The sequence below is a fragment of the Mixophyes fleayi genome, chromosome 1, assembly GCF_038048845.1.
Source record: "Mixophyes fleayi isolate aMixFle1 chromosome 1, aMixFle1.hap1, whole genome shotgun sequence".
In the NCBI taxonomy this organism is placed as follows: Eukaryota; Metazoa; Chordata; class Amphibia; order Anura; family Limnodynastidae; genus Mixophyes; species Mixophyes fleayi.
The window spans coordinates 335,118,840-335,141,664 of record NC_134402.1 but is presented as its reverse complement, the minus strand read 5'-3'; the positions used below and the strand labels follow the sequence as shown (position 1 = coordinate 335,141,664).

The 22,825-nt window shown below is 39.2% G+C and overlaps 1 protein-coding gene across 1 annotated transcript in view; it reads left to right on the top strand.

Annotated features, from left to right (window-relative positions):
* CIT (citron rho-interacting serine/threonine kinase) overlaps positions 1-20,388 on the top strand; it is a 122,336-nt gene extending 101,948 nt beyond the window's left edge. Inside the window, exons 35-48 of the mRNA XM_075214796.1 lie at positions 2,920-3,011; positions 3,609-3,713; positions 4,731-4,900; positions 7,213-7,293; positions 11,146-11,281; positions 13,302-13,441; positions 13,905-13,997; positions 14,074-14,182; positions 14,951-15,079; positions 15,163-15,243; positions 15,471-15,549; positions 15,637-15,816; positions 17,882-18,182; positions 19,340-20,388. Of these exons, the coding sequence (XP_075070897.1) occupies positions 2,920-3,011; positions 3,609-3,713; positions 4,731-4,900; positions 7,213-7,293; positions 11,146-11,281; positions 13,302-13,441; positions 13,905-13,997; positions 14,074-14,182; positions 14,951-15,079; positions 15,163-15,243; positions 15,471-15,549; positions 15,637-15,816; positions 17,882-18,182; positions 19,340-19,363 (1,720 nt within the window). The 3' untranslated portion in view covers positions 19,364-20,388. The remainder of the gene's footprint in view (positions 1-2,919; positions 3,012-3,608; positions 3,714-4,730; positions 4,901-7,212; positions 7,294-11,145; positions 11,282-13,301; positions 13,442-13,904; positions 13,998-14,073; positions 14,183-14,950; positions 15,080-15,162; positions 15,244-15,470; positions 15,550-15,636; positions 15,817-17,881; positions 18,183-19,339) is intronic.
* The last annotated feature ends 2,437 nt before the right edge of the window (positions 20,389-22,825 follow it).

Genomic DNA, 22,825 nt, shown 5'->3' with positions numbered 1-22,825 from the left:
ATTTTGATCGATTTGGCGGCTGAGATACAGGCAGTGGATGCTACACGGCTGGTTTGATGTTGTATTAAACCTGCGGACGGGGGGGGGGGGGGGGGAATGTCCTGATCGCCTCCGTCTAGATCAGTCACTGCCTGTAGTTGTATGCTGCTGACTGCAAAATAATTCAGCACACTTTTGCAGAAAATTGGTATCCTGACACTGGCAAAGGTGTCTAGAAAATTTAGAGGATTGTTGATGCAAATCAGGACTTAGTTTGTGATGGAACACAGTTCTGGCATTTCTTTTGGCCCCGTGGGTGCAGTGTATGGTGTGTGTAGAATATATATGTAGAATTAAATTAGATAAATTAAAGAACAAAAATTATGTTGTGTAGAATATGAAGTGTAATGTGCAATAGTGTGCAAAGCCAATAGTCTCCAAAAACCACTGTCCAGGGTTAATGAAATCTTTTATAGAGAATGCGATAACTCCTCCCATCATATTCGCATATTACGTGGTTTTCACAACAATAGGGCAGAAACTAGTTTGATATTGATATAGCGACCTTTCCATATGCATTTTTTTTTTTTTATTTTTTTTTAAACAACTTGTTGCGGTGTTTGTGATAAAGCGAAAAGAATAGAAATAACGCTATGTAAAAGGTTTATTGAATAACACCCTTAGCGGCATATTCAATTGTCAGCGTAAATGCCGAATATGTCGCGGTCCGCGCATTATTACCGTTAATACCATTAATTACGGTAATAATGCGCGGGAGAAACGTTACTACGGTAATTTTTTCGCTGGATTTCAGCTCGCAGCTCCCTGAGCCGTGAGCTGAAATCCAGCTAACTACTACCATAATAACGGTAGTAGTTTTTACGCGCCGCGGAAACGGAACAATTGAATATGCCCCTTAATGTTTAAAGAGTTTTTATTATTCTCCCAGCATATGTTATGTTTAAGTTTTTGAGTTCCTATTTTTATATAGAAACTAAACACTGTTGCAGATAATCGTAAAAGACTAGAAAGATGGCAAGACAGAATACTAATCTTGCTCTCCCCTTCTCTGTGCTGTAGTTTCTAATTCAACCTGAAATATTTTCATGCTGTAGGAGGAAAGAAAGCTATGTGGAGGTCAGCTGCTTATCATTTATAGATAGGTTACAACTAGACTCCTGACGGGAAACTTTAGCCCAGTTGACAATTTTAATTTTGCCTAGTTTGATCCCTGGATCCACTGCTATAAATTGTTTGCCTGTCATCCACTCACTCCACAGTTTCATTCACTGTTTCTTGACTCAAGCTATGCAAACCTTTGTTGGTTAGTTAACATTGGCTTAGCAACTGTCTGCAGAGAGACCATTTCTGATCCACCATTGGCACAAAATGATGAAGGATGTGATCTTTCCTTGTTTTCGGTGACATGGAATCTTTGTCAGTTCAAAGGAAAACTGGCTCCCAGTCAGTGAGTTGTCACTCAGTGAACTTGCACCTTTGGGATTTCCCAGTCTAGTTGAGACTTATAATGCCATGGTGCATACCTATCAACAGGGAAGCAGCTAGAGCGCTCTGGTTGTGGTAAAAGTGTCTTTGGTCAAACAAATATCTCCATGATCTGCAAACATCCATTGTTTTCAAGTACTGACTGGTCATTTTTCCAAGCTGAGTGTGGTTAAACCTTCCACTCCGAGGTCTTTTGCAATTTGGTCAACTAACAGATGTGGTATGGATACCATGGTTTTCCTTGGCAATACCATCTAGTATTGCAGTATCTTCACCTTTCTGTCCTGATCCCTCTCTTCTGTGGAGCTAATTGTTTTGTTGGATGTTGTCTTTTTTTCTCCTCTCTTATAGCAAATTGTTGATTTCTTTAAACTTTTTGCCTCCATTGTACTCCCTAAAGAAATGCATTCAAGGCAACTATGGTCTTTATATTTGCCTCCTGATTGCTTAGATGTATGTTGGTAGGTACTGGCCCCATTCCTGATAATGATGCACTCTTTCTGGACTCTGTTTCATTAGCCTTCTGCCACCAGACTTCTTACAAAATTGCTTGGTGATTTCAACTGATACCAGCTTCAGATTCAAGGCGGTTTTGTAGGGATTTGTTCCCACCTGCTGAGAACTTGTTTGTTCTTTGTTTAAACTCTGTTTGGACTTGGTTTAGATTGTCCTTATTGTCCCCCAGTAACATGTATGAGATATCCAGTACACATGCTTCTAAAAAATGGTTAGTTCTGGAACACTTTTCCAGCCCTTTATCAATTCATTTTTTTATTTGTTCTCTTTTCTCTTCCAAGGTCTTGGCTTTGGAATTAAGCTGGTTAACTCAGTCATTCTATGGGTGTTATTACTTTTTGAGGGGGAGCTATTATTATTATTATTGTTGTTGTTGTTAATTTGTAAGGTGCCATAGTGCTCCATAATCAGTACATTGGAAGGGACAGACCAGATATAATACAGGGACATGCAAGGTAGACAGAATAAAGGCACACATGAAAGCAAGGAGTAGGGAGAACCCCTAGCTCATAAGAGAGCTTACAGTCTAATAGGAAAAGGTTCACAGCTGAGAAAAGAAAAATGGGTGTGAGTTTAAATGTTTAACCACTAAGTAGTTAAATAAATATAACCACTTAGTGCTAATAGCATGGCATACACCCCATTATACACAATATGAGAACATAATTAACACTTTCATTCTTACATTTCCCTAGATTAAGAAACTGTAGATTGATTCTTATTGACATTACAGAAATATAAAGAGAACATGACTTTTCATATTTTTAAACTTTTAAAGTATTTTTAAATCTGGCTAAATACACCTGCATATTTTGGGGAAAACAGAACTGTATTATCTATGTATGTTTTACCAGAGTGTGTCATGCTTAATTTATAAGCATCTTCTGTCCCCCCCTCCCTGCCCCTAAAACTTTTTAGGAACAACAAACGTGGACAACAAGGCTGGGACAGAAAATACATTGTGCTTGAGGGGTCTAAGATCTTAATATTTGATTCTGATGTAAAAGAAGGTGCGCATTGTTTTACTTTTATTTCTTTTAATATGCAGTGTTTGGCTATGAGCTTTTTATGTTACTGTGACTTCTTTCCAATTTTTCAACACCTAGTACTGTAGCCTCCTGTAGAGATCTGGGGCAGGCTGCTACTTCTCCTAGCTTTGCAGATTGGTACGCCCCTATTAAACCCACACTCAGTTCTCGTGACTGACCTCTGGGTCTAATTCTATGTAAGTAATTGGCATACTAAATCTTCCTTTGCTTTTTATGCCAAGTGACCCTTTCTTTACTATTGCTCTATATGTAGCTACTTTCAGTGACCTCTATAGTCTGCTTCTACAGTGCTCTCTCTTTGTACTACCCCTTTAAAACGTTACTTTCACTTACCACCAGGTATACTCCCTGCACAAAAGTGCATTATAATGATTTAATTTCATAAAGTGTCACTGTCTTATAATACCATCCTCTCTATGACACTTTTAGCTGCGGAGTATGCTGGTGCTATATAAATAAATGTTGCTGATAATAAGATGACGTTATAAAGAAGGGGCACTGTATTTTTCTTCTGTTGTGGTCTTTACATTTATTGAAAACTCGGATAATTGTCCACAGGGAACCAGCGACCTTTGGAGGAGTTTGAGCTTTGTCTTCCTGATGGCGATGTAACTGTTCATGGAGCTGTGGGATCCACCGAACTTGTAAATACTGCAAAATCAGGTGAACAACCGTAAACTTCACTGTAGAAATTATATTTTTTATAAAAGTCTTTGTTGCTGTTCACTTTTAAGTTTTTATGGACAGTTACTATTATGACTTAATTTTAGGTGTGAACAGTGTTATTTCCTTTTTTTATTTTATTAAACATTTAACATTGTTAGTTTACTATAACTTTGTGTTTAATATACTGTAGTAATTTAAAAACTGAACGCCGTTATCTTATTTGTGGTACACTGCTTAGCCATGGGCTTATAGAGAGCGCTGGACTGCGTTTAAGGCACCACTTCCACATTAAAACCTGTTTGGACTTTATTCCTCCACTTCTTTCCTCCTCTACTGTAAGTCTTTTTAATTTGTGCCCAGGTAGTAGGGCACCTCTTTTGTTTTCCGCTCTAGGAGTGCACAAGAGAGGATGGCCGGCAACAAAACAGACAGTTGCAAGATGGAGCAAAGCTACAAACTGTCAGGCTTATATATCAGAGGTAACTTCAGTTCCGACTGATATTACAGCCCACTTTACCAGAATGGTGATGGCTCCCGGGCTGCACGGCATGAAGCCTCAGTAGAGCAGTCAGGCACCAACCTGGTCCTCCGTCCATACCTTTACCAGATACTACAGGCTCAATGTCTTTGTTTCCAAAGATGCCAGCTTTGAATGAAAAGTCTTGCGCTTAGTTTCATACCCCCTAGGAGCAGCTTTGGATCATGCCCAATGGTTAAGCAGCATCCCTCAAATAGGATGATTATTGATTGATTTGTCTATCTGGATATGATATTTTTCAGATTGGCACCCCCACAAATGCTGATTCTTCAACAATTCCATAAAAAAACCTATTCGATACAGTAATCAAATTGTGACCTGATTTAGTATAAAAAAAATGAATGATTCCTGTAAATATAGTGTACAAAAAACATGCAATATAATGTCTCATTAACCCACAAATCTAGTCCTATATCCAGTCTTGTATAGGTTGCCAGGTGGTCAATATTCTGATGCTGTATTGCCATTTTTAATAGATGTGCCATATGTGATGAAGGTGGAGTCTCACCCACATACTACTTGCTGGCCGGGGCGTACACTGTACTTGTTATCACCCAGTTTTCCGGATAAGCAACGTTGGGTCAATGCCTTGGAGTCTGTGGTTGCTGGCGGCAGAGTTTCCAGAGAGAAAGCAGAAGCTGATGCTGTAGGTACCAGGATTTGTTAAACCTTCCACACGTTGTCTATAAAACATTGCAGACTTCACCCAAAGCCAGCTCTCCGTTGTCTATCTAGCAGTATGGTTCTATATACCAGTAATTATTGGTATGATCAATGGAGGCAGCCAGTTTGTGCATTCCATGCATATTGGTTCACATGCACAGTGGTCGCCCCCACAATGTGTACATTTTATATTTGTTGATAGGAAGTATGAACATATTTCCATTTCAAAGATGGTATTATGGTCTAATTGTAGAAGTTAATAGTATTATTTTGTATATGAGCATCCACAAAAGCATATGTGCATAACATACTGCATAGAGAGACCTTATTGCTATGCTTGTTTGCATGAATGCTGTCATTTTACTTGTCTTTTTGATGTATTCTGCTTGTTCTATCAAATAACACGCAATATCCAAACGTTGCGCAAAACTTGCTTTGTGTTAAGAACTAAGCATTATCTTTATATTTTGTCATTATTAAGTAGCAGAGTCTCTTGTGTTGTATGTTGGTCACATTTTACACTTGGTATTTTCCCTCAGGCACACATGCATAAATGTACTTTACTTGGTATACCCTGGTATACGTGTGTGTACTGAGCATGTTTTACACTCTCTTTTTGAAAAATGACCCATTGACTCATGGCAGGTATAGGTAGAGAAGGGAGTAATTCTTAAGATAAGATGTAAATCTATAAGCAGGGAAATACCATACGTTTCCTTTTATATTTATCTAGCACTTGTGTTAGCTGTAACTGTGTACTACATGTGAGTTCCATATGTTTAAAGGCGAGTTATATATGTTTATAGGGAAAGATCAGCCGCATGCTCACATATCAAATTTAACAAGTGACATACTTTGAATACCAGTAATATATTGCTGTCTCATATTAACAGAAACAACATAGAACAAAGTCTTATCAATACTTATTAAAGTCAATGGCTGTATTCCAGAAGATGGCTCCTATAAATACACAATATCAAGTTGGCTGCACCACTGTAATAGATATTCACCAATACAATGGGCAGCAAATTCTCATCGCCACACAGCGCTCAATACAAAAAAAAGAGATGTTTAATAACATTGCTTTCACCGATGTGAAAATTGTGGGATGCATTCTGTCTTCAGTATCTTCTGAACAGCCTCCCAGGGAATTTTATAGTTTCCACAGGAAAACAGTGTAGTCCAAAATTTAGAAGGGAGGGGTTTGGTCCACACACCACTGTGATTGACTTCATAGAATACAAAACAAAAATGCAGTAACATAATTTAACCACTAAAGATATACTAATCACAATAGGAAACGTGTGCAGTAAACTCTGCTACATTATTCAATAATATATTATCTAGAATAAACATGAGGTTGTTAGTAGACATTTTGATCAGATTGTGGATGCCCATCTGCCGTAACTAGCTGACTGCACTCAGATGGATATCTACACTAACAATTCATTATCTCTCTTTTTGCATCTTCCTACTGGTTATAGATAATGATGGTAAGTCCTAGCTTTAATAATGTTCTCTGGATTTGATCCTTGTGCCAAACTTCATCAAATATATGGGAGGGTGTATCATTGCTGTGACTGTTTTTGTCGCAGACAAAACACAAATGCAGATGCACATTTAGCGAAGTCCTACCATGATTGTCTATAGTGTGTAACTAAATGCCACAGAGAGAGGAAAGTACCTTGTTATAGAAATAGAGACGGTTCCCACCTCAATTAGGTCATCTCTTTGTGGTAGATGGGTACTGACAATTTCCTCTAAATAACACTAACATCCTTTAGGTTTATAGCACGTATTATATTATATAGCTATATTGCAGTTTCTAGACACGTTTACTATTGTGATTATACTAATATTTCTGTTTAGTGCTCCTGCATTTTTGTTTCATAGCCTACAGTATATCTGAATGAAGCCAGCAGAAATGAATGTCATTGCATCATATTGCTGCCTCCTTTGTATAAGATTAGTATATAACTGTGTGTTGCTCTTTTTATGACATCAGGATGAGTATATTGGAGGTGACATGTTTTGTAGAAAAGGTAATTATCATGCGGGTATTTAGTCTTGGCAAAAATCTGTTGTGTTTGTTACCTCTTGTGACACTGGCTGCTACTGTAACTCACTCTCCTTATATGTCACTGTCACATTGTCTTATGCCCTATTGGTAAAGTATGAATGTGTTAGTAGCATGTAAATAAGATTCTTACTTATTCATTAATGAAGATGTTTCCATTCAAAAAGCATACATAAATTGCAGCATCCTGCCTAATGCAGACTTTTGTTCTACCACAGAAATTGCTTGGAAACTCCCTTTTGAAATTGGAAGGAGAAGACAGACTGGACATAAACTGCACTATACCCCTAACAGAGCAGGTAAGCACAAAATTAGTATCACATCATCATCAAAAAAAAAACCGTATACTTTATTTTTATTGTTTATTATTTTTTTTTACACGTTTTTATGTTTGTTTTTTTGCCATCTTAGGGGGAGTTCCAATTCCCAGAGTTGTTCTTTAGTTAATACGGTAATTTCAACACAGATTTCTCTTTCCTTCCATTGGGGGACACTGCGAGACATTGGGGTATAGTAGGTGGGACTAGGAGTCTAGGCACTTATACACTTGTTTGTTCCACACACTCCTCCCCTACTATATCCCTCCTCTCCAGCTCAGACCTCAGGTTTTTTTTTAAGTGCCTAGAGAGTACAGCGCGCTTGGTATGGGCTCCTGCCCATGCTGTTATAGTTATAGCCTGTTCATGTTTTTATTTAACAATTGTTTCTCTCCACAGAGTGTCAGCGCAGGGACCCTTTCCTAAGACCCAGTGAATGAATAGCCTTCTCGGCTTCCTTCACTTTGGGTCCCCGCACAAGGGTGTGCAGCTTGTCAGCTCCACTCATCCTTACACCATAGCTGCTGATCACGCTGTGAGCACCTTTCCCTAGTCAACCAGCAATCGGGTGCCTGACCTTTGGCAAAAGCCAAATAGACAATTAATAGGCTGGGCAGATTTTCATCTCTTTTTTCCTCTCCCGGCAGAGAAAATAGTTCGATGGGGAGGAACCCCTGGGGTTGTCAGCCCTGTTGCTTTTCAGTATACTTATTCTGCTATCCTTATGCAGGGCAAGCACCCATAGAAGGTTTTTCCTCTAAGGGTCTCCCTGACAAGAAGTGTAACCTGGCCTTTGCTCAGCATAAGTGACAGCAGGTAGTTTGTTTAGACTCAACAGGGTCATAGCTTGATTTCATAAAGCCATCCAGCTATGGTCAGAGCGGTTAGCCAGAGGCATCCAGGATGACATTCCAAAAACGGAACCTCTCACTTTTGCAGAATTGCAGAGTAGTATTCAGGGGCCACTGGAGGTAAGAGTACCTCTCTTCCTGTCAGCTCCACCAGGCCACGACAAGAACGATCTAAATCCTTTTGTTCCTTTTTCTGGGGTCGGAGTGCCATATTGCGTGGTCACGTCTCACCTCCCAGAGGAACATATAGTACATGGACTGTTGCAGTTAGGTGAGGAACCTATAGGCCTGGTGACATTCCCGGAGGTTTGGGTAATTTATTCCAACTTCCTCCTGGCCCACAGTTAGAAGGGTTCTTCTGTCCCATTTAAATTTGCATTCCCTCAACAGGCAGGCCTGCATTCTCTTGTTTCGGATGTAGTCACTACGCACTGTCATTGCAGGCAGTGAACAAAGAGAGTTTCTGGCCTCAATAGACATCAAGGAGGTCTTCTTACATGTAACATTCTGGAGGGAGCACCGGTGTCTCTTCCGCTTTGGCTGCACAAAAATTTGAGTTCTGGCTCAAGGACCTGCCCATCGTTCTGAACACTGTGCCTCGAGGGTTTCTGAGGTAATGGCGGCCATGCCAGGACTACTGTGCGCCTATCTCTCTCTCTCAGTTCCAGATCTCCATCCAGTTCCTGGAAGCTCACGACTGTATTTGGAACCTACCCAGGTCCTCACTCATTCTACCACAGCAGATGTGTTTCTTTTGCCTCATCTTCTATACTGTGACCCACAGGGTCTTCCTACCGGAGGACAGGGCCCTCTCACTTCAGCGCAGGACCAGGATGCTCCTGGCGCAGAGAGAAGTTTCTCTTCTCAGTTGCGTTAAGCTTCTGGAAACCAGGGTACCAATGTTCTAGGCAGCAACATTTGCACACTCCACTCCTGACATCTCCAGAGGGAGATTCTCCAGAAAAGGTCTGGTGCCCATGTTGTTGGACACGCAGACCATCACTCTGTCCTTACCCACTCTTATCTCCTCCTTGTGGTGGTTAGCCAGAAACAGTCAAGTGTGAGGTCAGTCTTTCACCAGGACCTGAACCCTGGTCATGACAGGCGCTAGTCTGTTAGGTTAAGGTGGATTAATCGGATCCTTAAGGTTGCAGGGTCTTTTAGCCCTCCCAAGAGAACTGTTCTTTCAAATTTTGTGGTCACAGATGCACAAGGTGTTGCGTCAGGCCCAGCAGTTTCTGATCAAGAAACATCTAGAAATTCTGTCAGTTAATGCCACGGCTGTTGCATATCTGTAGCATCAAGGGGGAACATGCAGCCCGAGGGCAATGCGAGAGACAACCAGCTTATGGCTTGAGTGGTGTGTCATGTTCCCATACTATTGAGAGTCTCAGCAGGCAGGCAGGCGGTTAACCAGGGGAAATGGTCTCTCCACGGAGATGACGTTTTCTCTCCTGGTGAAATCTTGGGGCACTTCGGACTTAGTCCCCAGGGCCTCCATAAATCATTTCTCAAGTCACCTTTTACTGCTCAAAATCAAGAGACCTTCAGGTGGAGTTTTCTGATGCCAGGATTTTTCCCTGGAACTTCGGACTGGTGTATCTGACACTTCCACGTCCCAAGTTCTCGTTTGTGCTGAAGAGCTTCTTAAGGGGGCAGCTTCCAGCTAACCTGGTGGCTTCTCGTTTGCCTCGCAGAGCAGGTTGTCATACATTCGACGACTGGTGGCGATGCCTCCCAATGCGATCAGATCTTATAGTTCAGGGTCCTTTTCTGCCACTCTTTATATCTCGTCTAGCTTGGCGCTGTGGCGTTGGAGACCCAGATCTTAGGGTCATAGCTTCTCCGCAGGGGGCTAGTTGGAACCTTGAATACAGCCCGTAGGGCATCTTCCTCAGCCGTTCTCATTGGTCTGGAAATGGTACAGCGTTTGGTGTGAATCCCAAGGTTGCCCGTACTGGCTCTTTAAGCTGTTTTCTTTCTTTCTTGTTGACTCAGATATGGGACTCTGCTTTGGTTCCCTTAAAGTGCAGCTTCAGGTGCTCTCCATCTACTTCAGCGCTGGTTTACAGAAGCACAGGAGGTTCAGTCTTTCTTCAGGTGGCTTCTTCAGGTTCAGCCCCACTTTGGCTGGTCAGGTGAAGCCATGGAATCTAGATCTCGTCATCAGAGCGCTTGCTTTGGCCATTTTTGGCCCTCTGATTCTGGGAAATTGTTATCTCATGGTAGGGGTGTTCCCTTGGATATAGCCTCTGTTTTCAGGGGTTCGGTGTCGGGAGTGTGGATTGCACTCTCACATTTTACTTTTCCAGGAGGATAGAGCGATGCGTCGCACTGGGCATTATTGGTTCAGAAGATAGTGTCTGCATCAGGGGCACAGGGGCTTGTGGTCAAGCAGTCTCTTATTCTTCTTCCTTTTCGTGTGACACTCTTCCTCGGCTGGATGTGGTTCATGCTCTTGACATCACGGATTGGTTTCTCCTTTCTTCCTGGCTTGGTTATACAAAATTGAGGTCTGAACTGGAGAGGAGGGACATAGTAGGGGAGGAGTGTGGGGAGCAAACTTGTTTTAATAAGTCCGACCTACTATACCCCAATGTCTCTCAGTGTCCCCCAGAGGAGTCAGAGAAATCGATTTTACAGTGAGTAAAAATCTTCTTTTTTGCTTGCAGCTTCCTGATCCGCGAGCAGAAATCTGTGTTAAATTTACCGTACTAACGGTAATAATGCGCATTAATTACTGCAGTAACGGTAATCATGTGCACCGCAGGTAATTGAATCTTCCCCTTATAGTGATACTTATTTCCTATTAGCTGCACAAATCTGCTAGTTTGCTTGCATACACAAGGAGCAAATGTTGAGGGTCATCTCAGAGTGTTGTCATGCATAGTAAACTTATATAGATATACCACTACAAACAACTGGGGGTTGTGGAGTATTCAACCATGCTGGGTTCTCTCAATGTATTTTTGTTTTGTGCCAGATTGTCCTGGTCGGTGCAGAAGAAGGCCTGTATGCCCTGAATGTGCTGAAGAATTCTCTCACTCACATCCCTGGAGTGGGAGCCGTGTTTCAGGTTCATATTGTTAAAGAGCTGGAGAAACTCCTACTTATAGCAGGTAACTCATATATGCAGAATACTCTATTTCTTGTGTTTTCTATGTTGCTTTTGGAAAAACACATTGATGCACATTAAAATTCATAATTTGCAGCCGTAATGCGTGTGCATAAAAAAGTTCAATAGTGTCTATTTAGCTGGGGTTAAAGAATAACTAAACGTGAAAAATATTGTTATGTGTTTTTGAATCCTGTGTGAGGACTTTTTATTTTGCATGAATTGTTTGGATGTGTAGTTTCCCCTCATCTGTTGCCGTTTGTCATTGGGTTCATTTATGAATTGGACAAAAATACAGAGATGTGATGCATTTTATTTTGAGCACTAGGTGCATACAATCTGCTTTTTCATGTTTACCCATGCAAACACTTTGCACAACATTTTGCGTCTATGATGGGAAAGTGCATGTCAACACAATTAAAACTGTCCATTCAAAGTACTGCCTACTATAAATGGATGACCCATTGGTCACAACTTTTTCTTTTTTCCCCCTAAAACACTGCTAGTTGGAGCCTTATTTATGTCTTGGCAGTGTCACAATTGTTTGCAATTTATTATTATTTTTTTATGTTCTTATATAAATGTACTTCCCCATATAAACTGAATTGAGATGACATAAGAGATATGCCATTGAAAGTATTGACAAGTGCCCAACTACTGCCACCTCAGAGGATGAGAATACTTACAGGGGCAAAATGTGTATACAGGCTATGGAATTGTATAATGTATGAGATTCCTATCAATTTGAAATGAAGATAACTGGCAACATATAACCTATAGTTTGCTCAGATCATAAAATCCACACCATACTACCTTACTGGTCTGTAGTAAGGTAAACAGTTATAGAAACCTATTTCACCTTGTCCTGATAGGCGTTTAATTTATGGGGGAAAAACAATTGTCCAGGGAAAACTGGAACACACAGTTCTAACCACACACATACACACAATGCTGATAGTAAGTACAGTTAATAAACAAAAACAAGTTTTAAAATTGTATGAATATGTAATAGTGATTATATGAATAATTTTAACATAAATACAGAAAGCATAATTGGGCAGAGTGTAATATCTTAAAGCACAGGTATTTTTGGATGATGCTCTGTCAGAACTTCACAAGAGCCAATGATCCATTTTGATGCCACTTATATAAACTATAATCTACCGATGAGGCAAATAACAGTACAATAAAAATGCTTTGATAGCTTTTCAAAATATCATACAAATATCCTGTTTGTACTGACATGGTGACATATGCAGTGTGTAATATTAAAGCTTAATTACTGCTGATCACACACATGAAAGCAGATGGTCACCTTGGAAATAAGACCCAGATTAGCTGAACTACATGCTCTGTGGTTAGATAAGTTGTTGGTACTTCATCTGTGGGTTGGTCGTATCTGATTGGATGGCTGTGCAACTATCCAACTAAGTGCGTACGATCTGGAGTTTCCACACCCCTTTCTGCTGCCATACAAGGGGCCCCAAGAAGTTGCTGTATCAAGGCCAAAAATTCCTCTTGGGGGCCCTGCATCCGACATCACAGTCCTGCCATCTCTAAATTCAGCATCATGTTGATTAGGCTGATTTTCTGTGTTGAACTCTTGCTACTTAGGGTGTTACTTACCCCTACCACCACTGCATTCTACCAGGGTGGTGGTCTTGGCCTTTAAGAAGACAGTTTATCATCATCATCAACATTTATTTATATAGCGCCAGCAAATTCCGTAGCGCTTTACAATTGGGAACAAACATTAATAAAACAATACTGGGTAATACATACAGACAGACAGGTAAGAGAACCCTGCTCGCAAGCTTACAATCTATGGGATTTATGGTAGATGAAAGCCTGTGTAATTAGTTACAAAGTTACCAAATGAAAAGATGCCTAACACAACTGTTTGTTAACAAAAGTTTTTGCACCCATTATATAGAACTTTTGTCATAAGTCCCCTATTTCACACTAGGGAAATATATAGGCCAATCTTGTAATGCAAAATTGAATGTCCCTATATGTCTTTGAAGGAGAGGAGCGTGCTTTGTGTCTGATTGATGTGAAGAAGGTGAAACAGTCTCTGGCCCAATCACATCTGCCAGCACAACCCGAGGTATCTCTCACAGTGTTTGAGGCTGTTAAAGGATGTCATCTGTTTGCTGCAGGAAAGGTAAGTAGATCATTCATTTGGAAAGTCCTCTTCAATAAATTTTCAGTGACTAGTGTTGGCCAACAGTGGATTATTTACATGTACATTCCCTAAACAGTCTTGTAATTATCCTTCTTCTGTGATTTAGGAGAAAATTATATTTTAAATAGCAATTAAAATGTTTTCTTTAAATTCAGCATATCAAGTTTTTTTTGCATGTTTTCAGTCATCTAATCAGTCATTTCACCCTTCATTTCTAATCACATCCTCTTATACTAAATATGGAGCCCAAATAATCTTAAATAAACTGGTGTCCACATTTATTGTCTAAATGAGTTGGTTCCATTATTTATTTGGAAAATATATTAACTTGTGAAATGGTTATAATTGCAATTAAGCTGTATATGAATTAACAACATAAAGTGAATGTTGCCCTTTTGTTTAGAGAGATGTGTTAATGTTTATATTTATATATTTTTTCTAGATTGAGAATGGATTGTGCATTTGTGCTGCCATGCTAAATAAAGTTGTGATATTACGCTATAATGAAAGCCTCAACAAGTTCTGCATTAGGAAGGTATGTGCACAATTATTACGCCTCTCTACTCGATTTATGTTTAACAATCCTCATCACTTTCATGCATGTTTCATAGGAAATTGAGACATCAGAACCCTGCAGCTGCATCTATTTTACTGGCTACAGTATCATCATAGGAACAAACAAATTCTATGAGATTGAGATGAAGCAATACACTCTAGAGGGTGAGAAACTGGCTGTGTGTCTATTCATAGTTAGAGATGGTCTTAACTTTAGAACTGTGCTTAGGATTTCACGCATAAAGGACAGCTAAACTCTGCTCTTTCATAGGATATTAGTATATATGTTTTATTTTTAAATATTAAATATTACATAAGCTCTATTAAACCCCTTGATGTTTTGAGCTTCCAAAACTGGTCAAAGAATGAACCTTATCCTGACTGGGAGCCGTAATGATGTTTGTGAGTGCTGTGCCTTATGTACTGAGAGCAAAGAAAACTGTGTAATAACAGATATGATTTGCTATAATACTATGGAAGTGTAATATAAAAACAAGTGGAGGAAGTAAAAGAAAACTCTGCTACAGCATATACTCCTGTTAGCAGAACTGTGATAACATTGGTGAAGAATGTGGTACAGACTTTCACAGAAATATGTTGGCACTCCACAAATTACACCAAGCAAATTCTGATTAATTTAACAACAGCATTTTTGTTATACAATATAGTTTATTATCCAATTACATTATTTCTAATATTAAAGATATAGCTAAAGTTTTTAAATTGTTTCATTTTATCTGTTTGAATATTCATTTTACTTCCTGAGACAGGAACACATTATTGGTGATATTGCTTTGTCTTTTGGTAGATATGTTCACGTATGTTTGGTATTACGTAGAGTTAACTTGCTTTCTCTTATCCAGAAATTCTTCACAGTGCTTTGCAATAACAATGTACTAAATACAAGATGTTTTGCTTTTTTTCTCCTTCTAGAATTCCTGGATAAAAATGACCATTCCTTGGCCTCTGCTGTGTTTGCCTCATCATCCAATAGTTTTCCTATTGCTATAATGCAGGTGAACAACACAGGGCAGAGAGAGGAGTACCTACTCTGCTTTCATGGTAACAGCATTTGTTTGTTTGCTTAGAACAGTCATGTTGTTGGTGTTTAGTGTAGTGACTATTGTCCTCATCTTATTTTGCAGAATTTGGTGTGTTTGTTGATTCGTATGGAAGACGGAGTCGTACTGACGATCTGAAATGGAGTCGTCTGCCTCTTGCATTTGGTAAGTGCATATGTAATAATATTTCTATAGTTATAGTCAGAGTCTGGTTTTAGCTAATGAAAGTCAGACCTGTATTCAAAAGATTATTGTTCAAGTAGCACTGTAGTAGTAGGTACACAGTATAACTTGTAATTAAATTAAATAGCATTGGTTTTAATTGCAGACCAGTTAAACATCAGTCCTTTCTTGCATAATGTAAAGACGCTTTTAATTTTGTTTTCTTTTAGCTTACAGGGACCCTTACCTGTTTGTGACTCATTTTAATTCCTTGGAAGTGATTGAGATTCAGGGACGTGCTGCTCTAGGGTAAGTTTTATTCTTCAAAAGTAGACCTACTTCAACAATAATTAAAAATTTTGATTGGTAAAATAAATTGAGTTTTTATGATTATAGTGCTCCAGCCAGGGCCCATTTGGATATTCCAAACCCACGGTACCTAGGACCAGCAATCTCTTCTGGAGCTATTTATTTGGCATCTGTTTACCAGGATAAGCTGAGAGTAATCTGCTGTAAGGGCAACCTGGTAAAAGACAATACAAATGATCTCCACCGTGCCCCTTCCACAACACGGAGGTAGGTTGTTTTAAAGTATGTTGGAGCTGGGGTGAGGAATAAGAATGATCAAGAGTACTGGCCCAATGCATTGAGTAGCACAAGACCCCTTTCTGGTATCTCTGGCTGGTGTGTACCAGAGTAATACTGTGCACTACAAGTGTTGTCCCCGTCCTAAATTATTTAAAAATAATACAGTAGTAGTATAGTAGTCCCCCCATAAGTTTTTTGTTTTTTTTGCCCAAAAAAAATAAATATCTGTGCACCTTTTAAAATAATTGCCTCTTTAATCGGTAAAATATTCTGGCCACATACATAATTCACAAATAAATATTGTCTATCTACTAAATAGCTGCCTAAATAAACTTCCTTTTGTGGTCTGATTATAATCCAATGATGTGAAATAAGATAATCCATATGGGATATCAAAATAAAACCAAAATACCCTATGGACTGAGCTGCCATTCCCCAGGGACACCCGTATGTTTAAAATAGTGCAGTTTGGCCTTTACAAAATCGCACGAGGTTAAAAGCGCACATCAAAGTGTATGGAAAGCAGTAGTTTGGTAAATCGCCTCCTTAGTCTTCTGTTATGGGCTCTCATCCATTTTGAAGTGAAGTGGGATAGAATAACCTGTAGCCAATCACATAATTAGAATATTCACAGCAGCAGTTTTTCAGGAACGGAGTATGTTAATCCCTGTGCACTTGTGTAATTGTTAGTGAGGACAGGAGGGGCAGTGTCATGATATGAGGCTGGTAATGGAGGCAAGTGGGAGACCACAGACTGAGTTTGATACTGGAAGAAGCAGGGTCCCCAACAGTAAAGTAATGATGTTAGGCTCCTTATGCGGTAAGATTGTGATATCAAACGCACCCCTGTATGAAATATCTAATTGTTTTTTCTCTGTTGCTTCAATATGCTTTAATTGACTGAAGGATATCCCAGTTGGCTTATGAAAGGGAGGAAGATCCAAGGTTTTATCCAAGCAATCTAATCCCCAAAAAAATAGAGATATTTTTAATCCCTTTATATCCTGAAGCATATGAATGGATATATGGAGAGTAAACTTGTAAAATGTTTGGGTGTTTTTAAGGACAGATAAAGATTTATTTTGGTAGCATATTAGATGTTATATTATTTTATTAATGTGAACATTCTTCCAATTGTTCTCTCAGCCCGTTATTGAATAGTTACACCAAAATATAATCATCTAGTTCCCCCAAGCACAAGGTGGACTTGTAGTTTGTTTTAGGGTTTTTTTTTCCTACTGATATGCTGCATTCACACAGAGGCATAGCAAACCGATATGTAGGGCAAGGGTTTGGAAAACATTTTAGGAAGGGGGGGGGGGGTGACTGTCATTTAGAATAACATTTATATATATATATATATATATATATATATATATATATATATATATATATATATATATAATACACACATGCAGGTGTACTGCACTCACACAGGAGTACCTGGTGCTAATAGTTTTAGTGGCTGGGCTGCTCTGGATCTTCCCTATACTCAGGAGTCTGCATCATACAGTTATCAGGTTATCCAGGTATTCTTGTTGCTACATGCAGAAGTATTTAGTCACTGAAAGCCTGAGTCCAAAGATAGTGGTGCAGTTCATTTGATTTTAGTCAATTGACTTGGAACTAGTGACATTATTGAGGCACTTCTTTATCATGAAAGTTAGTATCGGTTAAAAAATTGCTTCCTACACAGTGTAGGCAGTGGATCACGTTTAAAGCAGTTCCTAGCAGTTAAGTTGTTTTGTAGAATGTTATAATTTGCTGTCAGTGAACATTACCATTATTTCCAAGAAATAATGACATCAAAATACAGAAGGTTGCATTCTGTTCTACACACACTTAAGATATCCCCACCATGATACCACACAGTACATAGCAAATGAATTACTTTTATGATGTTTACTGACTGTTAGTGATCACATTCTCCAAAGGAATTTATGCTACTTCAGAGATGGAGAAATAAATAGGCTATCCAGCATTGCGTATGCAAGGTAGGTCTTGTCATGGATAAGTGTAGCATATTTAAATAAGACTTTCATTTGCTCTACAGCCCCAACAAAAGAGGCCCTCCTTCCTACAATGATCACATAACAAAGAGAATAGCGGCCAGCCCGGTGCCAGGAGAAATGCAGGGCCTAGTGCGGGAACCCAGTACACCACATCGTTATCGTGAAGGAAGGACAGAAATGCGCAGAGACAAGTCTCCTGGACGACCTTTGGAAAGAGAGAAGTCCCCAGGAAGGTTACTAAGCACCAGGAGAGAGAGGTCACCTGGAAGATTATTTGAAGACAGCAATAGAGGCCGTGTTCCTGCAGGACCTGTAAGAACTCCTCTTTCACAAGTCAATAAGGTATAAAAAATACATACTTGTCTGCTCCCAATAGACAATATCATAATGTATTCAAATTCATGGAAATAAATTTATTGGAGATGTTCTTCCACACAAAATGTTGTTTAACTGTAAACCCCTATTGATCCAGAACAAAGATGGACTTCTCCTTTCACAATACTGATAGACCTGCGGGTTTTTTTCTTATTAACTATTTGCAGGTTTCCTGATTTTATTTTTTAGAACTTCTATAAATGTTTATTCTGTTCTTCTATGTTCATAAATATGTTTGTTTTACCAAACTATGCGTGCTCTAAATGTATTTAATACAATTTATCAACTGTACACAGATACTTCTGGACACCAGCACATAGTAGTAAAAAAAAATAAAAAAAAAAAATGTAATTTACAATAGGAATATTACTGAGAGAAATGTGTTGACTCATACCAGCCAAGTACTGATAGACGCCTTCCAGTCTTGTTAAACATAGCATATTGCTTTTTATTGTTATATATAAAAGATTTTGGAGAACTCTGTATATCTCAAGTGGTGCTGACACAAGACCATTGTCACTAACCAGCTAGCACCTAGTTCATAGGTGAAATGTAATGTGAGGTTATAATACAGGTTAACTTACTACACTGTGACTGCTGATTAGCTGTTTACCCACCCTTATATATGTAATTTGACTATGGTGGGGTAGTCCCCTTTTCCCAGTTATGGGCTTATTGTGAGCAGAAACAGATCATATTTTGAAAATGTCCCTGATTAGTCACATGTGGAACTTTCACAGAATAGTATCCAGCTGCATTGATGCATAGACAAAATAAGTAAAGTTAAGATGCTGCTCATGGTGCATGTCACCCTTATATACTGTCATAAGGCAGAGTACAGTAAGAGGGACATCATTATCAGACTATAAGAATGTGAAATTGGTTGCCATACAACATATTTCAGTGTGAGCTTTTCATGATATTCAATGGAAACTTTGTGGTCCCCACACAGAATAAATGATCTTCCATATTATCCCTAATCTTGCTTTATTCTGCATGGTAAATACAGTGAGTGGTCACTATATTAGGTACATCTGTTTCCTTGAATTGCAGTATGTTTAGTTATCATTTAAAGAAATAGACTGGTATGTTTTTCTTTTAACTTTTGTTTGTTATGGTTTTAGGTTTGGGACCAGTCTTCAGTATAAGTGAGCTGGACATCGTATTTACAGAAAAACAAAGACAACATGGGGGAAATGTCTGGTTTCAACAGGCAGATGATTTTTATATCCTTATTGTTTGTAGCAAACCAGTTGCAGAACTATTTTGTGCTATGTGAAGATCAAAAACTAACTTCAGCTATGCGTCTTACTTCAGATTGCATTTCCTGTAATATTCCTAATCATGTTTCATTTGTTTTTCTTTTTTTCACAGTTTGATGATTCTTCCCTATGTTTTGATTTCTGTTACAGTACTAGGTCAATTATGCCTCTAGGATATATAGCCAATGTATAGGGTTTGGTTATATCTACTAAATGAGAAATATTTCTTGTATATTTAACATTTTAGACTATGTATGAGTTCTGCTTAACATGATGCTTTATAGAGCTTTGCATTCATTTTAACATCATTGGTAAAGGCACAGTAATGCAAATGCTTTCACAAAACTCACTATTCTATACAACTACTTATTTAAAGAGTTACTATTCCGTCTATGTTCCGCTTACTTTCTTCCTAATGCTTCTGCTACCTCACTTGAAGTCAAGATTTTTGCTTTACAAACCATCACACTAATGTGCCAGGGGTAATATGTCTGAAAAGGTGCTAAATCTTTTATAGGTGTCAATGATAAAGATCTTATATTGGAGTCTCATTTTTCAATTGAGAAAGTTTGTAATCCCCCAATTCTGATAAAAATGTGTATATGTGGTAAGCTGGACTTTGAATATGTACATATATATATGTAAGTATATATTTCTGTTTCTCTCTTATGCATAACTGCATGAAAGATGTTTCACCCCGGAAGCCTATTGATTTACGTTAATGTCACATCCAATCTGTTTAATTGGGTAATGCTAAGTGAACATGCCCATTCAGAATCTACTGGAGATGTATGTCCCTTCAAATGCTTCCTTGACTATATATGAGGATTGTACATACTTTACCAGAAAGTTTATATTCATAAAATGGAATATGTTTCTACTTTTTTAAGGTAAACTGTGCATTTTTGAAACTTGCCTTTTGTGAAATGTGTGGAGGGCACAAGCAGGAGAGCGCGCCATTCTTAGTTACTAATGTATGAGCGTAAGGGGTGCTTGCAAGGTGTGGAATGCTTGATTTTTATTATGCTTTGCTGCTCTTTGCTAACATTGTAGAAAACAAAATAAATGCACTTATAACTCACATAAACATTTGGCCTGGAGAAAAGTATTCTAGGCCACTGAAAGATTTCCTACATGTGTTTTGTAATAAGTGTGTTAAAAAATAGGACTAATACAATAAGTTAACTATAACTAAGACCTGTCAACTACTCCTCACCTTTGAAACGTTACAAATTTTCTGGTATCCGTTCTTTCAACAAGATTATAAAAAAACAAAAAAGAAAAAGGGGCATTATCATTATCACCATTTATTTATATAGCGCCACTAAATCCGCAGCGCTGTACAGATAACCTATTAGTACGTTTTGGAGTGTGGGAGGAATCCACAGCACCCGGAGGAAACCCATGCAAACACAGCGAGAACATTATGTAATTTAGTCTCCCTTCCATTGACTTTGTGACCTCTGATAGAAGGCAAGACAGATGTGCATATTGAGACAACTGATCTCTGATGAGACGCCGTTGCAGGACACACAGCGAGGCAAGAAAATAGAGTATGAGATTTACATCCATTTTCTAAAGTTAGTTAGATGATTTGGCATCTCTCCATAGAGATCAATGAATTATGCCAGCATCTGCGACACCTTCTAGCTGTGGAAAGCAGAACAGTGGACATATAGGGGTTATTCAATTGACGGCGTGATCGCCGAAAATCGAGCGCTCTAAAAATATTACCGTTAACACGGTTATTACTTGCTGAATTTCAGCTCGCAGCTCCCTGAGCTGCGAGCTGAAATCCAGCGAGTAAATTACCGCATTAACGGTTTTTACGCGCAGATTACCGTATTAACGGTAATATTTTTCGAGCGCTCGATTTTTGGCAATCACGCCGTCAATTGAATACCCCCCATAGAATTAAATGATGCCGTGTGTCCATCCTTCAGTCTTTTTCAGTTTTCCTATTTTAAGCATTAGGGCTTATTCACACCAGGGGCCTCATACATTAAGGCATGCAAAAGGAACGTAAATTGCATTTTTTAAAAACGCAAGTAAATTTGTGATACGTACGTCCATATTCAACTAGTAGCAGTCTTTATATCCATCTCTACACTTATCTGGGGAGGGAGTTGTTGTTTTTTTTTTCTAAATAAACTTGCCAGATGTATGGAGGAAAGACTGATACTTCTATGGTCATTTAGCAAATTTAGTGAACAAAGCTGATTTACTAAAGCAGATGAGAGACTGTATAAACATTTGGCGGAAATACAAAATTATTTTCTAAATATATACAACTCCTATCAGTGGTGAAACGTTGTGGAATGTGTGTTTCAGCCTTTCTTATAAAAGAAATAGAAATTATATAGAACAATCACAGTAATAGGCACATGTGTGTTTGTTTATATATATATATATATAGAACATGTATGGGCTTTATCTCTGTTCTACGATAAAAAAAGGTGGGGTCCATCATTACGATGACCACCATTCTGACGAGTTATAGCGGCACTAATATACAATCGCTATAACTCCAACTTGTAGGAAATGCAGACTTACCAATAAAGTGATACTGATTATTTCCAACAGCAGTTCTATAAGCGGTGACAGCAGAAAACGCCGTCAGTGTGATTATCGCCGCTTTAAATGGGGACAGTCACATTGGCGTTATTAAGAAGGCAATATGAGGACCCGTCTGCTGTGGAAAGTCCAAAGTCCAAAGAACATCTCCTCTGTTCCCCAACTCCGCTGCCTGGGCGTCACCCTCGACTCCTCGCTCTCTTTTGCCCCCACATTCAATCTCTTGCCCAATCCTGTCGCTTCCAACTTCGCAATATCGCCTGCATCCGGCCCTTCCTTTCTCATGAAGCAACCAAAACCATTATCCATGCTCTTATCATCTCCAGGCTGGACTACTGCAACCTTCTCCTCACCGGCCTCCCCCGCTCTCGCCTCGCCCCCCTCCGTTCTATACTCAATGCAGCTGCGAGGCTCATCTTCCTTTCTCGCCGCTCCTCTTCTGCCTCACCTCTCTGCCTTGCCCTTCACTGGCTCCCCTTCCCCTACCGTATCCTTTTCAAACTTCTTACCCTCACCTACAAGGCCCTCTCTCACTCTACTGCCCCCTATATCTCCAACCTTCTCTCCATCCACACTCCCGCCCGGTCCCTGCGTTTGGCCAATGACCGTCGCCTCTCGTCCACTCTGATCACCTCATCCCACTCTAGAATTCAAGACTTCTCCCGAGCTGCCCCCCTCCACTGGAATGACCTCCCACGCTCCATCCGTTTGTCCCCTAACTTGTGCTCCTTCAAACGGGCACTCAAAACTCATCTCTTCCTTAAAGCCTACCAG